The sequence below is a fragment of the Diplotaxodon limnothrissa genome, linkage group LG3 (genome assembly GCF_057381915.1).
Source record: "Diplotaxodon limnothrissa isolate DT_005_m linkage group LG3, D_limnothrissa_male_GT1.1, whole genome shotgun sequence".
NCBI lineage: Eukaryota > Metazoa > Chordata > Actinopteri > Cichliformes > Cichlidae > Diplotaxodon > Diplotaxodon limnothrissa.
This window is the reverse complement of record NC_140598.1, coordinates 47,987,259-48,007,066: the sequence shown is the minus strand read 5'-3', so window position 1 is coordinate 48,007,066 and position 19,808 is coordinate 47,987,259. Positions and strand designations below refer to the sequence as shown.

Sequence of the window (19,808 nt, the reverse complement as noted above, 5' to 3'; positions counted from 1 at the left end):
ACTGTAGTCAATACATTTGTGTGATCTCATAATCCGTCATCATTTCAGACAATGCACACACAGCCTAGTCACCCTCAGCTTGAACTTTAGCCATCAGGTAAAAAGATACAGACTAATACAATCCCACACAAACAGACGCTAATCTGTGGCCCCAATCCCCCCCCCCCCCCCATAGACTGTGATCATTTACACATTTCTGTGCGATCATTACACCCTAAATTCTGTTTATTATCTACATGTTATTATTATTATTATTATTATTATTATTATTATTATTAATTGAATTGTTTTTTTTTTAAATTTTTTTTACTATTTGTTCTTTCTGTCTATTTCATAGAAATAACGCTCATGGACATTACACCTTATTTATAAATCGTATTTCTGTTTATTAAAACCTTATTTAGCATAGTTCCAACAGCACCCCCCCCCCCCCCCCCCCCCCCCCCCACACACACACACTCAACGTGCAATATCACTGACCACACTGCACCTCTCAATGCACCTGCTAGTTGGATGGCATGTATGTGTATGGATATAGATGTAAGCGTGTATGTGGAAATATGTGTGTGTATGTACGTACGAATGCATATATGTATATATTCATATATTCATATATGTATGTATGTGTGTGTGTGTTGCTGGTGTATGTATAACTTGTACATATCTTTCTTGTGTAAATGTAAATTTGTTGTGTAAATACTTTGGCTATTGTGTACTTCACACACATGGAGAGATGCCAAACTGCCTTTCATTGTTCTTGTAACAGTAACAATAAAAAAGCTATTCTATCCGATTCTATTCTAGATGCGCTGCTACCCGAAGTCACTAGATGTCATTGTTGGCTGCTTAGACTTGAAATCCTGTAAATGATGCCGTTAGAAGATTAAAAAACTTCTCTATTTTTACATTCATAACATACAAGTCTACTGAAATTTAAAAATAGTTATAAAATAGAAATACTGTACGTAACTAAACTTCAAAAAGAGTCTAACACTTGGTAAATGTGGCGGGGTTTTTTTTAGTTAGGATAAGTATTTACAGAGCGATATAAAGGGATTTTTGTCTTTTAAAGGGCAGCTTATTGCATGTGAACACACAGTACCATAATGAACTACAGTATCAAGTAAAATCTGCTGCAAACAAAGAGCACAACACGACAGAACAGTGCACGAATCCCTCCCTTTCAGTGTAGTTTTATGACCTGTGGGCACTGCGCAGTCGCATTGAAACAAGGGTACACAGCGGCAGCAGGGCGTTTCTTCTGTATAGAAAAGAGGGGAGGGTACAAGAAGGGTACATACTAAACATGGAATGCAGAGCATGTTGAATTTCCGTGTAGCTATTTTTTTTTTCAGAGGAAACGCATTTGAAGGTAAATATGAGTTTTCATCCTTCAACATCACTTTGCATCAGCAGTTTAGTGTCGGGCTGCACTTTGCCAATCGCGTTTGTCCTCCTGGCATGAACTTCTTCTTTTTTAAGAGCAGAACTGGAAGTTTGTGAGTTATTTTTTTAGGTTAGTTTGTGATGCCGGAACAAACCACAGTGAAACAGCAGTCTGTCCCAGATTTCACGAGAATAATAACCATCAATCATTAATCATTAATGTGCTGATTCCGCAACATTTGCTTTTGCTGTCTTACGCTTTATTATTATTATTATTATTATTATTGGTTTTAACTGTGTCTGATGGAAGTGAAGCCAAAGGAAACTCGTCAAACCGCTGTTCGCTTTGCTGGTTGTGTTTCGTTCTTTAATTTCAATGTTTTCCCAGGGACCACACCTATCTATCACAAAAGCGACTTACTTATCTGTGTGAGCCATGCGTCCAAGTTAAAGTTTTATAAAGAGCTAAATCTGCGTGAGCTGAGGCGCATGCTCCAACGAGCATTCTCCAAATGTAGCGCAGTGTTTCTAAAAGCTGTGTTCTTCTGCAGACTCTGATGAGAAAAAAACACAGTAGTCACCATGTTCCCTGCAGCGGTCACAGTGCGTGCGTGCGTGTGTGTGATCTCTCTGTTGGTCTATTTTCTCCAAACACTTTGGATATTTTTTCTCACAGTAAACTGTGTTGCAACATGAACCCCTGCATGCAGAAATACACCACAGGCGGTCAGAAGGCTTACTCATGCCACAAACTCTTGACTCCACCCTCCCAAAGGCAACACTTACTTACCATCAGCATGCATTTAATCAGCTCGAGTTGTGAGGAGGAAACTGGACTCAGACAACCATCAGCAGAAAAGCATTAGTCATACATTGCTGATGATTGCAGTGTTTTCACGGCCTTTGCATGCCTGCTGCTTCAGTCGTGTGTGTTTCTACCCATGGCTGCACGACCCCTATGTTAAAGGAAACATCCTGCTGATGTGCCAAAACAAATAAGTAAAAGAGCCGGGTTATGGGTTGGATAAAAGTGCACATTCTCAGTTTTCTTGTCATTATACTAAGTGTTGCATTGCTAGATGATACAGTACAGTGCACACATGCATGCGCATTCTTGTGTGCTGCCACCCGGACTGGGGGGAAGGCTAAGCATTTGTGTTGGGATATGGAGTGAGGGTATGTAGGCTGCATGTATTTCTCATGTGAGGAGAAGTAAAATATTCATTAGAGTCCGACTGAACTGTTGTTGGGTAAAATGTGCCCCGATGGCAGCCAGCAGAGGTAAAAACCACACGACTAAAGTTTTAACAGAACACGTTATGATCCTTTGTTGTTGGTTTAAGTAATGGGGTCATGGGTGTTTTGTCATGGAACCAACTTAGAGTGACATGCATATTGAAAGCATATGAGTAATTGTTTGTGGTCTGCAAGCATTTCATGGTAGTGGGTGTGTTTTGTGAGGGGCAGTGGCGTTTTTCCTCACAGAGTTGTCACCTGACACACTTCTGCCTATAGCCAGTAGCTCCTCCCGTTCTAGGAAAAGTTAATTAGGTATTAAGTGAATTTATAGGAGTGCTCAAACATGTCATTCAAGTGACAATGGGCATACGTTAACAGTTGGAAAATAAAGATGTTGAAATCAGGCGTAACTCCTCCTTCCTGCCACATTTGGCACATCCCTCGCTGGAGGTTGACTATAAAAGTAGTACAGAAGAGTCTGTCTGGACTGGTTTGGCAGTTCTTGGGATCAAACTAGAAGGTGCAGTTTGGAGGAGAGGTAAGAAACAAACACATGGGCCTGACATAAATCTGAAAACCTGCATTTTTAACCAGACATTTGTTAGGATTTCATGATGGACTTTGCAGTGAGGGGAAGAACAGTGAAGCACATTTTTATTAATGTCATAAAGGGATGGAAGTGGTCAGCAGGATGGATCCATGTATTCGTATTTATGCCGTATGCTGACCGCACCATCCTAATGTTTTTGCTAAAATTGAGTCTCATTAGACCAAAAAAATTTATATTGTTCAATTCTGCAGAACATGTGTGAACTGTAGCCTCAATTTCTTCTACTTAGCTCACGGGAGTGTCCCACTGACGTAGCCCATCTGCTTGTTGTGTGTGTGTTGTGTGTTTAGAGACACTCTTCTGTTTACTTTGGTTCTAAAAAGCTGTTATTTGAGTTACTGTTTGCTTCCCATCACCTCAAAGCAGTCTGACATTTCCATTTTGACTTCTGACATCAAGAAGACTTTCACCAGAGAACTGCCCCGCGCCAAAATTTACTCCGTTTTGGCTCATGCTCTGTAAACTGTAGAGATTGCTGGGATTTCCCCACAGCAGATTAGCAGTTTCTGAAATACTTAGACCAGCCTGTTTGACAACAACTGTGCCACATTCAAGGTCACTTAAATCACATTTCTTCCTCATTTTGATGCTCAGTTTGATCTTCAGCAGGTCGTGTTGACCATGTTTAAATACCTGAATACATGTGATTGGCTAATTAGATATATGCATTAACAAGCAGTTTAACAAGTGTAACTCTAGAAGCCTTTTCACTGAAGATATTTTCGTGTCCACATTTAAATAGTACATACCTTTATGTAAAAAAGAAAAACACTGTAGTGATGCTAACACTGATATGTGGTACAGATGCTAAATAACTTTATAAAGAATGCAGGAAGAAGCAGAAGTAGTTGTTACAGTGGTGGCAAAAGTGCCTTTGTTAGTGTGAGTAGTAATGCTCGTGGTAAGAAATATAATAGTTGTGGTGCAGGCAGCCATTATGCAGCACTTTCAGCTTTGCTAGCTGTAGCTTTAGGGATCTATTAGCAGAAATAATGTGTAGTACTCATGCAAATGACCCTAATGTAGTTTCATCATGCTAGCAGCAATAGAGGCACATGTGCAAACACAAGTCTTAGTGTTGTGTAATTGAACAAGCTGGGAAACCTGCTGTCACAGCTGCATGCTCAGTTTTTGGCTCTCTTAGCAGCAGCATTCTTCACTCAGTCAAATGGGCCATCTTTGTGGGTGTGGTTCTCTGTTAGCAGGAGGAGGAAACTCTTACATGGCTCCACTGCTACACAAGCCAGTGAAAGCCACTCTCTTTTCTGTTTCTGCTGTGACGGACACCTGTGGACTGAAAACAGGAAGTGCGTATCTTTATGTGCATATCTGAGGTGAGGGAGTGAAAAAAAAAAAGGCTGAGAGAGTTGAAAGAAGATAAAAATAAACGCCTTCCACTCTGTGTTTATTGGAAAAGACGCAGACTCAAAGCAACAAAGTGAGACTAACTCTGTCCAAAGCTCCAGTTCTGTCTGCGCCGGCACTAATGATAGAAATGCTTCTTCATCTCAGCCTCTGCTTAATTAAAGCGTCTCACAGAGAGCTTGTGCTTGTTCTTTGCCTCATGCAACCTTTATTGTGCATCAAAATACACACACCCCTGCTTTGTTATTAATGTGCTTTTCTGATTAAACATTGACTTTAAATTTAGTTCTCACTTACACTGTGCACACATTCAGTGCACCACAGTAAAAGTATCACAGATGTGCCAACTTTGCCGGGCTTTTCTAAGAATGCACATATATGGATGACTGCAAAGAAACAAGGACGCCTCGTTTGTCTTTTAAACTCTTAGTGTCTGTGCACATGGAGGGTGTGCACAGCCTCAGCTTTTGTTCTGTGATGTACGCGTAGATAGTATTGGTATGTACAAACTTGTATCTTGGATCTCACTGGATAACCTTTTCACTTTTGTGCTCAATTTCTCACTTTCTTTGTTTTTGTGCAGGGTTGTCCGCTGCCGTGATAAGGACAGGGTGTGATCCTGCACTGCGTGAACGTGGCAAAAAAAGAACAACAGACGGGGACTGGTGTTATCGGGATCTTTTGTAATGAGGAAGACGTCTCTACTGTGACAAGCTTTGGATTTTTGAGCTTCTCCGTTTGTGACTGCAATCAAAGCATCCAGCTAGAGTGCAACCACATACACCACAGCCAAGCAGCAGACTAGCCTCATCAGTGTTTAATAGCATCTTCATAGCTACTGATGTTTTATTCTAACTGAAGATTGAGCCTTGAAGCCATTACCACTGTGTATCAGGTTTACATCAGCACAGTGCTTTAGATTATAAAAGCTCAATAGGCTGCTGTTGCGTCTTTAATAATTGACACATCTTTACTTCTTATTGTGGTTCCAAAGAGAATCAAATTGATAGCAGCTGTCAGTCCTACTGTTCTCCGTTAACTCCACAAGCTCAAGATGGCAGAGCAGCCCATTTATGCCACAGGCATAGCCTGCAAACTGAGGAGCCAGTGGGATCGTGATGAGGGCCTGGGGCAGAACCACAATGCGGTGAAGTTCTTGGGTCAGGACTATGATTCTCTGAAAGCCCAGTGCCTTCAAAGTGGGAGATTGTTTGAGGACAGCCTGTTTCCTGCTGTAGCGTCATCTTTGGGATTCAACGAACTCGGCCCCAGATCGGCAAAGACCAGCGGCATGCGCTGGATGAGGCCCACGGTGAGAAATTGCGGCGGTGGCCGTGTTTTTGTGTCTTTTGCCCAAGCGTGGGTAAGGGGAATATAGAAGCCTTTCACATCATTTATTGTAGATGTTTAAAGTTATAGACGGTGTTTCCAGATTTATTTACTGTGTTTTTTAGAAGGTTAATATCATTTTAATGTCAGACAGTTATAATACACTGTGTTGCTAAAAGTATTCACTACCCCATTAAATAATTAAATGGAGGTTTTCCAATCACTTCCTTGGACATAGGAACTGTGATAGGATTCCACCTGTGCAACAAGTCCAGACATGAAATTTCCTCACTACTAAATATTCCACAGTCAATTGTTCGTGGTATCATAACAAAGAGCAAGCGTTTGGGAATGACAGTAACTCTGCCAGTGTGCTTAATGCTTTAACATAGCAAGAAGTGTTGGTGATGGCCACTTCCTGTTCCAACATCACTGCACACCAGTGCACAAAGCAATGTCCATAAAGACATGGATGAGTGAGTGTGGTGTGGAAGAACTAGACTGGCCTGCACCTCAACCTGAAAAAAAAAACACCTTTAGGAAGATCTGAAGATGTTATACCTGCAAAAAGTGGACCATCAACATATTAAACCATATGTATTAAGAATAAGATGTCACTTGAATTCATATAGGTGTGAAGACAGACGAATTAATGCTTTTGGCAACCTAGTGGCGCTGTTTTTCTACAGTGTAGCAGACCACACCCCTGAATTGTATTAGGTCTTATCTGGCTGCACTGCATCACAATGCAAATGTCTGACTCATGCCTACAAATGCCTCACTCAGATATTTGGTGGTTTTTAAAGTAGCAGCTCCTTTGTAAACAATGTGTAATGTCTGAACGAGCCACTAACAGTAGAGTAGGTAATTGTCTGGAGAATTCACAGCAAGCAAGTGGACATCTTGATGTCCTGCACATGACTGCAGCACCATAGCCTGAGCCATAGTATTTTAAATATGTGCACCCATCTGACAAGAGCTATCTGCTGTTGCATGCCCTGTAGTCTAAAACTCGTGTTACTGTGCACACATTTAGTGCACCAGTGCCTAAAAAAACCATGTCCCATGACCACCTGCAGTGGGTGTGTTTAAGCAGAGCTGGCAAGCACTAACATTTGACAGCAGTCCCAATCTAAGCAATTCGCTGTTGTTCTGGCAACAAAGCCTCTGCACCCCACTTCCACCGGGCGCACCTTGATCTTCCAGCCTCTGTCCTCTGCCTCAGCTGCCAAGTTGGCACACCGCAGCTTCTTACGCTCGAATCCTTCCTCAATTGCGTCCTCCCATGGTACCGTCGGCTCAATGATGTAAGCACGTTTTGGAGAGTTAGACCAAAGGACGAGGTCTGGTCGCAGAGTAGTTGTTATGATCTCTGCGGGAAAAATTAGCCTCTGATCCAAGTCCATGTGCATCTGCCAATCCCTGGCAACCTCCAGCGGTCCCAGGTCCGGGGTTGGGGGGCTCGTCCTCGGCTTGTCTCCCTCCCGGACAAATGCTTATGAAAACTGACGCTCCTCTTGGTTCGTGAAAGGTTGAGCGTTGATGGATTTTCTTTTGCACTCAACTTTCTCGGCTAGACACCCGAGGACCTGGTTGTGTCTCCATGTGTATCTGCCCTGAGTAAGGCTAGTCCTACAACCAACCAAGATGTGCTTGAGTGTGGCTGGGACTGTACACAGGGGGCAAGATGGGTCCTTTCCAAACCACAGCTCCAGATTTATTGGGGAAGGTAGCACATCGTATGTCGCTCAGATGATGAAACTTAGTCTATTAGACTCCATTCCCCAGATTTCACTCCATGTGCGTTTCCTCTCCCAGTTCATCCAGCGATCCTGCTTGGTCAGCGCTACCGCTCTAGCATGTCTTACTGTTTCCTCCTGTCGACGCACCTCCTCCACTACCATTTTCCGATGTTCGGTTACAGATGCCTGTTGCCACCGAGGTGTTACTGCTTCAAGTCCAAATCCTCCTCTGCCCTGCTGGACGTGGTGGGTCACGTCCAACAGGGCAGAGAAGGACCTTATTTATTTTATTTACTTTCTGTCATATAGTTGCTGGGTTATAGGCGGATAAGACTGTTTATTATGGGCAAAGTTTAAAATAATAAAGTCATTGTATATCAGAATATGAGCCAAAAGCTCAGACTTCAGACTGCTGTAAATGATTTGTTTCAGACATTTCGTTATTATTATTATTTTCTCTGGACTCTGCATGATGTCAAAGAGAGGGCATATTCCAGATATGGTCATCTCAAACCCTGAAGTTCCAACCACCACCTATAACAGCTCACCTCTAAGGTCTTTTATTACCTGGTACACTTAAGCAAGCTTTCCTCACAGACTTGAGGTCTTATGAGGGGCCTCTTATATCACATCGTCTACCATGTCACGTCTTTTCTTCTCTCATCACCTTTTACTCTGTTATAAATACACCAGTGTGGTCTGTGCAGCTAGAAGCAGCACCAGAGAAGAAAGTGGAATTGTATTTGTGAGCATGCCTTGAACACGGTGTGCTCTCCTTTTTTATTCTATTTGCAGACACTGTGGCAAGTTGCTGTTGTCAGTTCTGCAGTAACAGAGCGAGCTGTGGTCTTAAAAGCTTTGCCTTGTGATAATTTCGGCTTTCTTTTGAGTATGCAGATCGTCACGTTATCATGAGTGTATGTTTTTTGTTTCTTTGTTGCATCTAATGCTTTTCTGAGGTCTCAGCCTTCCAGAAATAGCACTTCATAATGCATGCATCACCTGCACCACAGGATCTGTAATATTTACACTAAGAGGGTCATGATGCCCCCCCCCCCGCCAAAAAAAAAAAAGGCTTTGTGTGAGTGTTTAAAAATGCCCAGGATGCCTCAGTGAGTTAGGCCATGTGTTGAATAGTTGGCATGTTTGCTTAGCATGACACAAAATATTTGTTTTTATAGCTTCATGGGGTTTCTCACGCTCACCACACTGAGTACAAAAAGGTTTAGGAAGCAGGAAGTTGTGCAAATCAAATGTGAACAAAAAACACTAGACTGGGAGATTTTTCAGAAAAGAGCTTTGACAACTTTAGGATTTGCTTGCCTAGCTCGCTACAATGACTAAGAGTATTGTGCTTGAAGCTAGCTCCATTAATCCCAAAGAAAACTACCTTCTTACAACTTCTTACTCAATTTATTATTTGGTATTAAACTAATAAAAAAAGACTCTACTTGATCAGTTACTTTATTAGAAGCTGTTTTAACTGTGTCTACTAGCTATAATTAGCTAAAATAGCTTTTGTGTGTATGAACTGCCACCTTGATACCCGCTGCTCCCAGGAAGCAACTTAAAACAGTTCACTCCATCTGTCGATCTAAGAATACATGAATTTTAATAAGGTATAAACAAGCAGATCATCTGTAGAATAGAGCATTTTGTATTTATTATACTAGCAGATGTCTGTGCTACAGTATTGTCTGGCCTGTTTATGATGTTAACCCTAAATTTAAATGAAATGCTGCTTGTGTTGTAGATGCATTTAAAAAAAACAAACAGGTCATTTTTAATTCAATTAAATTCAATTTTATTGAATCACAACAAAAGTTGCCTCAAGGCGCTTCATTCAGCCCTGTGCTAAGTGGTTTCCAGGCTATGTGATAATTTCATAATATGTGATAGAGATAAGAATCTTCAGGAGCCTGAGCTGTACCCGTGTGCCAGGTTTGGTTGCTCAATTCCTGATAGTGTTTGAAGAGTTGGCAGACAAAGAAACAAGCACACAGACAGAAATGTTGCGTGTTCCTCCTGCACTAATCCAGAGTTGTTTCTAAACCTTGACTGAAAGACTACATGTTTTAAAAACTATTTGGAGCCCACGTGTTGAAAAGTAGAAGTTTTGTTTTGTGCGTGCAAGATCTGGTTAATTGTCCCAAGCTTCAGTTTAAAAGTAGCAATCTGACAAGATAGACCAGACAATTGCCCAGCTCGATTCGCACATGACGGATACGAGAGAGCGGCATTGGATTGTCTGCCAGCTAAGAGTACAATGACTGTGTTTCCCAGGGAAGAAATAAATGCATGTATCTGCTGTGTAGTAAAGTTTGTAACAGACAGTAAGTACATAAATAAACTGGGAAGTTTGCTGTGTTCGTTGACTATGTTGGACTGTTGCAGAGCAGGATGTGGGTTGCACAAGAGACATTATACGCAGAGACATAGCACTCAATTCTGAATTGCTGCCCTGCTACACATGAGTTTAGGTTTCCTGCAGCTGCCAAATCCCACTTTAACTCCTGACTTTAAGCACTCCTGTCAGGGGTTTCAAGCTCCTGGTAGCCACGGAGCTTGAAAAAGACACTTAACTTTAGATTATAGAATCAAAGTGGGCAGCTTTGTAGACTTGCTTCATTAGCTCTGTTATTGTTGCTTCAGTTCATGTCTGACACTAATCATCAGTTGGAGATAAGACTGATAAAGATGCAGTGTTAAATGACAGATTACTTGCATAAATCTCTAATGATTAATTTTTAATGTTTCTTCTATCAGGGAATGGGTACCATTGGTATTCTTGCTATCATTGTTTGGGTTTCCAGAGCAGGTTCAATGAGATGAAAATGAGAAAAGAAAGGGAGGAAGACGACATGTTTGCAAAATGTATGTCTGAAGGCAAAGAAGTGCTAATTTGTGTGTTTATGTGTGTGTGTGTGTGTGTGTGTGTGCACCGACAGGAGCTCTGCAAACGGCCCGAGTTCATCGTAGATGGAGCTACTCGCACTGACATCTGTCAGGGTGCTTTGGGTAAGTCCCATTGGGAGTGTTCCCAACTGTTTCAGTGTTACTACTGCATGATTCATCTATTAGACCCGAGGGGTAGAACTGAGATTTAATCTGGCAGAAAGCAAAAGAGAACACTGCCAAAAGAACAAACAAACAGGTAACTGAGTGCATAGATGTTAGTTGCTGTGCTAAATCTAGGGAGATGCTGGATGCAAGTCATGAATAAGTGAAGCTTCCCTCTACTCCGCATACAGCATGAACTTCAGCGAGACACAGAACCTTTCACAGCAAAAATCTGATATAGAGAGCGGGATAATCCAGATATGGTCTTGTGGTAGTTCTTTCGGGGAAAAGAAAAGTTTTAGTTTTTAAAAAATATATATTTTTTATTTTATATAACATTTATAATTTATGCCTTGTCATATCTGTAAGCAAAGGCATCTTCCATTTCTTTCAGTAGATATCTTAGGCACTGCCAAAAGTATCGCAAAAACCTCCAAAATCCTGAACCAGAAAACATAATACATTACTCTGTGGAAAAGGATCAGTGTTCGTGTAAACAAGACTAAGAAATCACTTTTTAAAGGCTTTACAGACTTCAAATCAGAAAACCTTTTTCCCCCCCATAGAGGTCTTTTTGCAGCTGCATGCAAAAACCATGTAGAATGGAGGCTCCACCTACATCTATATTTCCTACTGTCTATGGACACAAAAAAGTTTAGGAACTCCTGCGTGTTACTTGTATGAAAATATAAAACTCAATGACTTTATTTTTATCTTGAGTATAACTTTCAGCAGAGAAGTGTAGCACTGTTGTGTGTCAGTAACACAGCCAAAATAAAACCTAAAGTTTCAATAACATGTCAGTCACAACTCCTCCCATAAAAGACAAGATAACACAACACCGAACGCAACACGGTTTTGACGGTGAAAGGATAATTGTAGGTCTTGTAACAGAGAATATGATGACAGTCAAACTGCTAAATGAACTATGCCAGTCATTGGCTTCCGATCTTCTAGCCAATGCTCTTTGGCAACACAGTATAATAATGGAAGTGGCAACTGTGGCTTGAACCCACTATGGAAGTCCTACTAACAACATGAGTGAGTCATGGCGAGTCTGAGATTCTGTGCTCGCCTCTCCCATTTCCCAGAATGCAAAGCCTGTGCAAACCTTTACTCTTTGTGGGTGAATTCCAGTTTTGTGTGTGGCTAAAAGTTGAAATTATTTGCTAATGTAAACACAGACTCGTGCTTATCATGACAGCTCTCAGTTGATTTATAATGGTAGTAAAACTGTCTTTGCGTTTCTTCAGGGAACTGCTGGTTGCTGGCAGCCATCGCATCGCTGACCCTAAATGACCATCTCCTCCACAGAGTGGTTCCTCACGGACAGGGTTTCCAGCAGGGATATGCTGGCATCTTTCACTTCCAGGTAATGACTACTGACAGCTTCATATCCTTTCCTTTTGTTTTTTCCAAACATATCAAAGGATAGTGCCTGAAAAACACTGCAGACAGCTGTTACACGTGACCAGCTGCAAGCGGTTATCAGGCCAAAAGCAGGTTACTGAGGCCTGAATATGGGTATGGGCTCTCAAACTAAGTGCAAGTGATTCCGAACATGACAATTTATACGCAGGTTGTGATGTCGGCTGCTTATATAACACAGATGAGCTGCTGAGCAATGCTGTTTTTTTCCCCCCCTCAATTCCTCAATGACGACTTTCAAACTGAGGTGGAAAACTGATATTTATCTGAAGATATGGGGAAGCTGTGAAACACCAGAGATTGGACTTTTGAATTCGCTGCATCTCACTGCTTCCTGTTGTGTTATTTTGTTGTAGAAACAGGACATAATGCAACACTTCTTGCTGTGCAACTTTTTTTTTTTTTTTTTACGATTTTTGTGGGCATTTCTGGGCACGAGCTGGTGCACATGTTAGAATCTAATCCACACAAGATCTGGCAAGTATATATACATTGTAGACCCTCACTAATATTCGGTTAAAAGCCCCATAGCAGATCGATTCAGAGCTTGAGATCAGAGCTTTAGGAAGGACATTAAAAAAAAGCTTAATGTTAGTCTGCTCTGTCCATTCCAAAACCAGTTATGATGTGTGTTTGGGATCATTGTCCTGTTGGAATACCCAGCTGAGTCCAAGTTTCAACCATTTAGTAGTTGCTTTGAGGTTAAGTTAAAGAATTTATTATTCCACCCATGTGAAATGTACCAGTACCGCTGGCAGCATAACGGCCCCAGAACATGATGTTACCGCCACCGTGCTTGCCAGTCGGTGCAGAGTTCTTAGGTGTGAAAGCCTCACCTTTACTCGTCCAAACGCATCTCGTCATTGTGGCCAAATAGTTGAATGTTTGTTTTGTCTTACCATAAAACTTTTCACCAGGAGGCATTTGGCTTGTCCATGTGGGGAACTGCTTATGGTTAACCGATCACTTGGATGATACTTTGGGTTCTCTTGCAGACAGGATAATTTTTACCTGTGTCCACTTGTTTGTTGTTCTGAGTATCGGTTAATCCAATGACTGCTGTCAAACCAGTCCTACAACTACCAGTTGTACTCAATCATGATCACTAATGAGAAGTTAAAGCCCTCGGCCTTGTCAAGTTGAGACATTATAGAACCTAAATCCAGTTTATTAAAATATTTAACATCCTAAGACCCGAACTCTTTCATGTCATACATTTTTAATTTCTCCTTGCTATGTGGGATGATTGGGACCCAGTGAATGGAAAAAACAAGAATTACCTGAATTTTTTTTTTTTTTTTTTTTTTTTTTTTTTGGGGGGGGGGGATTTTTTTAACCTGAGTTTTGCTTCTGAGAAAAATGAGATCCACATATGACGACATTCGCTTTATATTTCAATAGAACAGGGGCAGTATAACATCGTAAGTGGATTTCAGGCCCTTGTAGAGCAAAATTTTGTGTTTTGGTCTAGACAACCTAAAATGTGTTGTGCACATATGTGGACGCCAGGTCTTAGAAGGTTAAGTGAGTATATGTATCTATATGAGCCTTTACGTGGATTAGAGGAAGTCCGCTGTAAACCCAGTCCTTGTTTTTTAACGTCATATGGCTTACTGTTTCCTTGTATTTAATTCTTTGTCTGCGTCTGACAGACAGGGATATTACCTGCAGCTTGCTTACAGCCATAAGGTGTGTTCTGGTTTTGAAATGGAGTCGCAGTAGGAAGAGTATCAGGGCGTTGTCAGTTTCACAGTATTTGCCAAGAAAACTTGAGCAGCACAAGATTCTCTGAAAAATGCCTAACGACTATTCAGCTGTAGGCCCGACGTTCAGGTTCTTCTTCTTTCAACAGTATCCAAAAGCTTAATTTTCTGAGAAGAGATAGAAGGTTAAAAGGCGGCGTTGCTGCTATAAGCCTGTCTTTTTGTTTGTCAGTCCACACTTGAGTCGCCCAAGGTAACTGACCTCACACCCCCTCACCCTGCCAGTGGAGATCTGAGCGTGCTCTCCAAACTGGCAAAAAGCCAGCTTATCAGAAACTGCAAGTTTAAGCACAATCTAATCTTTCAAGACAAAAGTAAAGTTGACAATCCCCCGTCAAATGTGTTGAGTGCACATCGTAGCTCAGTGTAACAAGTTCTGCTTTGCAACATAAATACAAATGTTTTCTTTGGTGTGAGCCTCTTGCAGCCGACTGGGGCTTATCAGCTGAACTTTGCACACAACAAACACTCACAAGCAACGTAGCTGCTGCGCGCGCTGTGGCGGGGACACAGGTGTTGGCCTGACAATGCTACCTTTTATGTTGCGGCCAGTGAGCAGGTGAGCAACACGCACATGCAGCCCAACGCTAGATAGGGAGTCGTATTAAAGCAGTGGTTTATGATTTTTGCACTTTCAATTTGAATGTGGTACGTTTACAGCCGAAGTGAGGGAAGATGTGATTAGAGTGTGCAAATCCACGCTTTATTCTTTTAGAGTGGATTTTTCACCTCTTTTTTTTGCTTACTGGCACTTACAGAGATGCTGCTAGTTATTATGGTGTTATTATCTGCATGGTTTTCAATAATAAAGCAGTCTCCAGTGACAGCAGTTCGTCATCACATCAATTCATTTGTAATGTTTTGCCCCAACTGCACTTTGATTTAATGCTAATATAGCCCACTTCAGTGGCATGTATTAGCATTTCATTAAGTATAGCAGTGCTATTGAAGCCTGTCAAGCTGATGTTTGGTTGTTCTGACAAAGCAGAATGAAAAACTCTACAGTGTGTCCTGCTCTAAATGTGAAATAAATGTGTTGAGGTTTTGCAGTTATACGGCTGCTAACGATGTGATGTTGACTTGTTTGTCATTTTGGATGTATGGCTCTGTAGGGTCCAGGCAATAAGGCCTGAGTCAGCAACTGATTTGTAGGTAAAATCGTGTATTCCCAGAGCATTTGGCAAAAGCGCCCTTGATTTGGTTGCTAGCAGATTGCTGTGGGTGCTCATAGTTTGGATAGACGACATTCCCTTGTCGGCAGGCACTTGTCAACTGTTCTCAGAGCTCTGGAAACTCTGAATTTGAATACAAACAGGACAAAAACCCCTTGGTTTTAGGAGCGTGTCCTTTTTGCCTTCAATTTAAAAGTTGAGCCTTTTGAAATGTGTTGGTTGGATTGCTGAGGCAGGCGAAACTTTTATTTTGAAGGTGAACATTAGCTATTGCCTGTTAAGGTAACACTTTTTCAAGTTTTACTACCACTTAGCCAGTAGTTTGCGAGTGAGTGCTGACATGTTGGCGTCCTCCATGCAAACTACAAGCAACCATGGAAATCTGCCAGTGACCAAATCAATCACAAGGTTTTGTTGTAGCTCCTTCTTTGAAACTAATTTCACCTGAAAACAATGTGCAACTTCTTGAAATTAACCAACCCATTGTGGAAAACTAGGGGAAATTATTAGTTTATCCTTGTGCCTGCTGTTTACGTCCCATCCAATATGGCCAATATAACTCTCGAGCAATGTGCAGATCGGAGCCTGCTGTGTCAGCATCAACAGTCAAACCTGCCGCACATTTAATGAAAACTTTTAAGAGTTATTTTAAAGGGTTGAGGTCCAAAGTAATTCACCAATTTTTGTAGTTGTTATAAAGGTGAAAGTTAGCACTAACCTTCACACACAACCCAATAGCTAAGTATGACTGTACCCTGAAGTTTCTGGCAGTTGGCTCAGTTAGCGATATAAAGTGCTTAATATACTTTAGTGTTGGCGGGCGCTCTGTCAGGCAACGATCTCGTTGCCAACTAGACTGTGAGCCTGCCAAGTGAAGGGTAAAGAGGCAGAGAGTGAAAGGGGAGGGAATGAGGAAGTGTGACAGAGAGCAGAGCGGACACACTCTCACACGACAGAGTCACATATTACATGCTTGGAGTTGTGAAGTACAACAAATACACTCGCAGTGAAAGTATCCATCCTGGATCCCTGTCAGCTGGACAGCTCAGTCATTAAAGATGCAGCACCGTGTTTGCGCGCACAAATAGCAGAACTTTTATCAATCGACTCTCAGGATTTTATCACTGTGTGAGTAAAGGCCCACTGCTCTGAAATGCCATTGGCAAAAAGGATGACATCTCCCGGCTGCTCCTCTGACTCATTTCATATCAAAGGATCAATAAATGCAGTCGCACAGGCACACACAGAGCTAAGCTAATTTACACTGGATTTTTTTGGGTTTGCTGATTCAGTTACAGTGAGGTCAGCCAAGAATAGAATGAAGAATCGTTTAGCTGATTACTTCCAGAGACTCTGTGTTCGTTTGTGTTTTGTTGACTGCAGTGTGCAGTAAATTTCATGTATAGATGCTGCTCTCTGCTACAGTGAGAGGAGCTAATGCTTCCGTCTGCTCTGAGGGAACATAAATGAATGAATGTGTTGTATGAGTGAGTGAATTATGGCTAAACAGCTTGTTAAATACACACGGCTTCACTATTGTTTTTTGCCTCTTGTGTTATTTTTTTACTATGAGCCTCTTTTGATTGTGTTTGCGTTGCCGCTAGCATATAAGCATGTTCCTACTGCTTCTTTGCTTTTGTGTGCTGCTGAGTCTTTGTAGGATTTCTTTTCTTTGTGTGTGACTTTAAGCCTCAGGACAATTTATCCAGATCTGAGTGAGTCACTGGGGGAAAAAAAAAGAAGATATCATGTGTGTGCTGGTTGTGGGAATCCTAACTGGTTTAAGAAGTGGAGAGAACAAGGAGTCTGCATGAAGAAGAAAGTCAGGGAGACAAAAGGAGAGGGGGAATGAATTATAAACAAGTCGGCATCCACAAAGGAAAGCAGGGCAGAATCCTTTATGATACTCTTTTTATAGCTCGCTTTTTACACATGGACCTTTTGACAGTTTGTTAAGCGCTTCTCAAATGTGAAGGCAGAGTCGCTGCAAGTCATGACACAGATGTGGGAATGGTTAGCTTCCCCCGGTTAGACGAGGTGTTTCTCCCACAGAGCTGTGAGAAAAAGCCTCAACAATGTCAGGTTTAATAAGCAGAATGAAGAAATGTGTGCAGGCCTGTACGTTTACCAGAGGCAGCCCTGTATTTCCTGTATATGTGTGGTTGGTTGGTGTGTGTGTATGCTTTGTGTCGACTTCAGCCGACCGTGTTGTGAATCCATCCATTCCTGTTAAATACACACCAAAACACTATATATACACTAACATTGTCTTGTTATGGCAGCAAGTAGCGTGCAGACATCAGTGGCTTGTTTTGGTTATTCACGAGTGCAGATATCGCAATATTGTGAATTTGCCAATGTACTTAATCAGTCCCTTGAGGAAGAAGCTCTTTCAGTCTGGATTTTTTGTGTCTGGTATCTCTTCCCCAAAGCCAAAGTGTCAAAGTTAGCAGCGTAATGTGTGTAGGAGCCCAAAGCTGAGAAAATGTTTGTGGCTCAGTTAATAACTATGTAGTTACACTTCCTGGATGTAAGTTACCCCTTGATGGCAGAACGTTGAGCACAGTCAAAGGAGTGGATGTTACAGATGGGTGTGGCTTTCAGAATTTCAAACACAAAAAAAGTTTTCACCCAGTTTTTACACGCTCAAGTAGATGGATGACCTTTATGTATGTCTTATCTGATCGCTCTTTCATGCGAACAGATTTTATTGTTGCATCACAAGACATGAATTGTGTCCAGGTGGACTTACAGTAAGTCACATGCTGAGGCGTTTTGGTTTATTCCCATCAGCTGTGTTGAATTTGCTCTGAGTGCTCTCAGCTCTCTCTGCTGGAAACTAATGTGAATGACTCCAGGGTTTCATGTATTTTGGTTATGTTTCTATGGAACAACAGACTCAACAGCAGAAATTCTGCCTTGTTTTTACCCTTCTTAAACCTGTCTGGCTTATAACTCGGCCCCTGCGCCACATCATTTTTGTCCTCCACTCTCTTTTTGTGCAGCTTTTCCATCCTGTTCCTGGAAAACACAACAACAATCCAGTGTGACTTTTTAAAATCTTCTGTAAAAAAAACATTTCAGAGAAATTTGCCCTGCCCTGATTTGCATCAGACCGCCTGCTTTGGTTAGAGATCCCGACTCGCAGCTAATTTGTCATGCAAACAGACAATTACAGGACTGGTTTAGGAAAAAGTACCCATAACAAAATGTTCCTATTTTTTCCTGAACTAAGTTGTCCCTATTAAATAAAATGCGGTTAGCACTGTTGCCTCACAGCAAGAAGGTCCTGGGTTTGAATCGGATCATTTAGCCAGTGTCTTTCAGTGTGGAGTTTGGCCCGTGGGAGGAAGCCGGAGCACCTGGAAAGAGCCCACACAGACACATGGAAAGCATGCAAAGACATGCAGTTAGTGGGGTTAAGTTATTTGATAATTATATCAGGTCTGAGTTAGAGTGTGAGTACCTGTCTGTCTCTGTGTTAGCCCTGTACAGAGTGTACCCTGGTCCAGCCGCCCCTCCAACCCTGACATGAATAAGTTGAAGAAAATGACTGAAAGCAAAATTACATAAAATAACTAAAATTAAATAACTGATCCACTCTTTTTTAAAAATCTTTCTTAGATGAATCCCTGCTCCAGATCATTTTTACCCTCAACTCTTTTTGTACAACTTTTCATTGTTTTGTCTTGGTCTCTTCTGCCCCCTGCTGGACAACACAGTCACATCTTATGTGTGAAAAGCAGAACAACAATTCAGGGAAATCGTTTTTTGAATCTGATCCAAAAGCATTTCACAGAAATTCACCCAGCCCTCATTTGTGTCAGGCTGCCTGATTTGGTTAGAGAACATGTGAATGTGAATAACTGATTGCAGGACTGGTTTAGGAAAGCATCTGAACATTTAGGGTGGTGGTGTGACTTGCAGTTAATGTTGCCTTTTATAATCTTAGTATTACAAAGATATTAAACAGGGGAACGGTTGGAAATTAGAAATAACTGTAAAATCTGTGCAGTTCAAGAGTTTCATGCTTTGTGCTGGAACTACACTACATTGTCAAAAGTATTCGCTCACTCGTAACTCACTTCAATGGTCACAGGTGTATAAAGTCAAGCACCTCAGCATGCAGACTGCTTCTACAAACATTGGCACAGGAATGACTCGCTCTCAGGAGCTCAGTGGATTCCAGAGTGGTACCGTGACAGGATGCCACCTGTGCAACAAGTCCAGACATGACACTACTAAATATCCCACAGTGAAATGTTAGTAGGATTATAACAAAGTGTAAGCGACTGGGAGACTGGGAGTGGTTGACTGTGTAAAATCAGAGTGGGGTCAGCGGGTGCTGAGGCACAAAGTGTGCAGACGTCACCAACTTTCTTCAGATCAGTCGCTACAGATCTCCAAACTTCATGTGGCCTTTAAATTAGCTTGAGACGAGAGCACAGAGAGCTTCATAGAGTAGGTTTACATGGCTGAGCAGCTGCGTCAAAGCCTTACATCACAGAGAACAATGCAACGCTTCGGATGCAGTGGTGTAAAGCACGCCACCAGTGGACTGTAGAGCAGTGGACACGTGTTCTCTGTGGAGAATGAAAGAAAGAAGAGAGTGGCAATCTGATGGATGAGTCTGGGAGAACAGCTTGTCTGACTGCTTTGTAGAAAGTTTGTTGTAGCGGGGATTATGGTGTGGGGTTGTTTTGCAAGAGGGCTC

General features: G+C 41.8%; 1 protein-coding gene across 1 annotated transcript in view; it reads left to right on the top strand.

Annotated features, from left to right (window-relative positions):
• The first annotated feature begins 1,237 nt into the window (after positions 1-1,237).
• The window catches only part of capn1 (calpain 1), a 31,767-nt gene continuing 13,196 nt past the window's right edge, over positions 1,238-19,808 (top strand). Inside the window, exons 1-4 of the mRNA XM_085349491.1 lie at positions 1,238-1,372; positions 5,184-5,912; positions 10,620-10,689; positions 11,985-12,103. Of these exons, the coding sequence (XP_085205617.1) occupies positions 5,655-5,912; positions 10,620-10,689; positions 11,985-12,103 (447 nt within the window). The 5' untranslated portion in view covers positions 1,238-1,372; positions 5,184-5,654. The remainder of the gene's footprint in view (positions 1,373-5,183; positions 5,913-10,619; positions 10,690-11,984; positions 12,104-19,808) is intronic.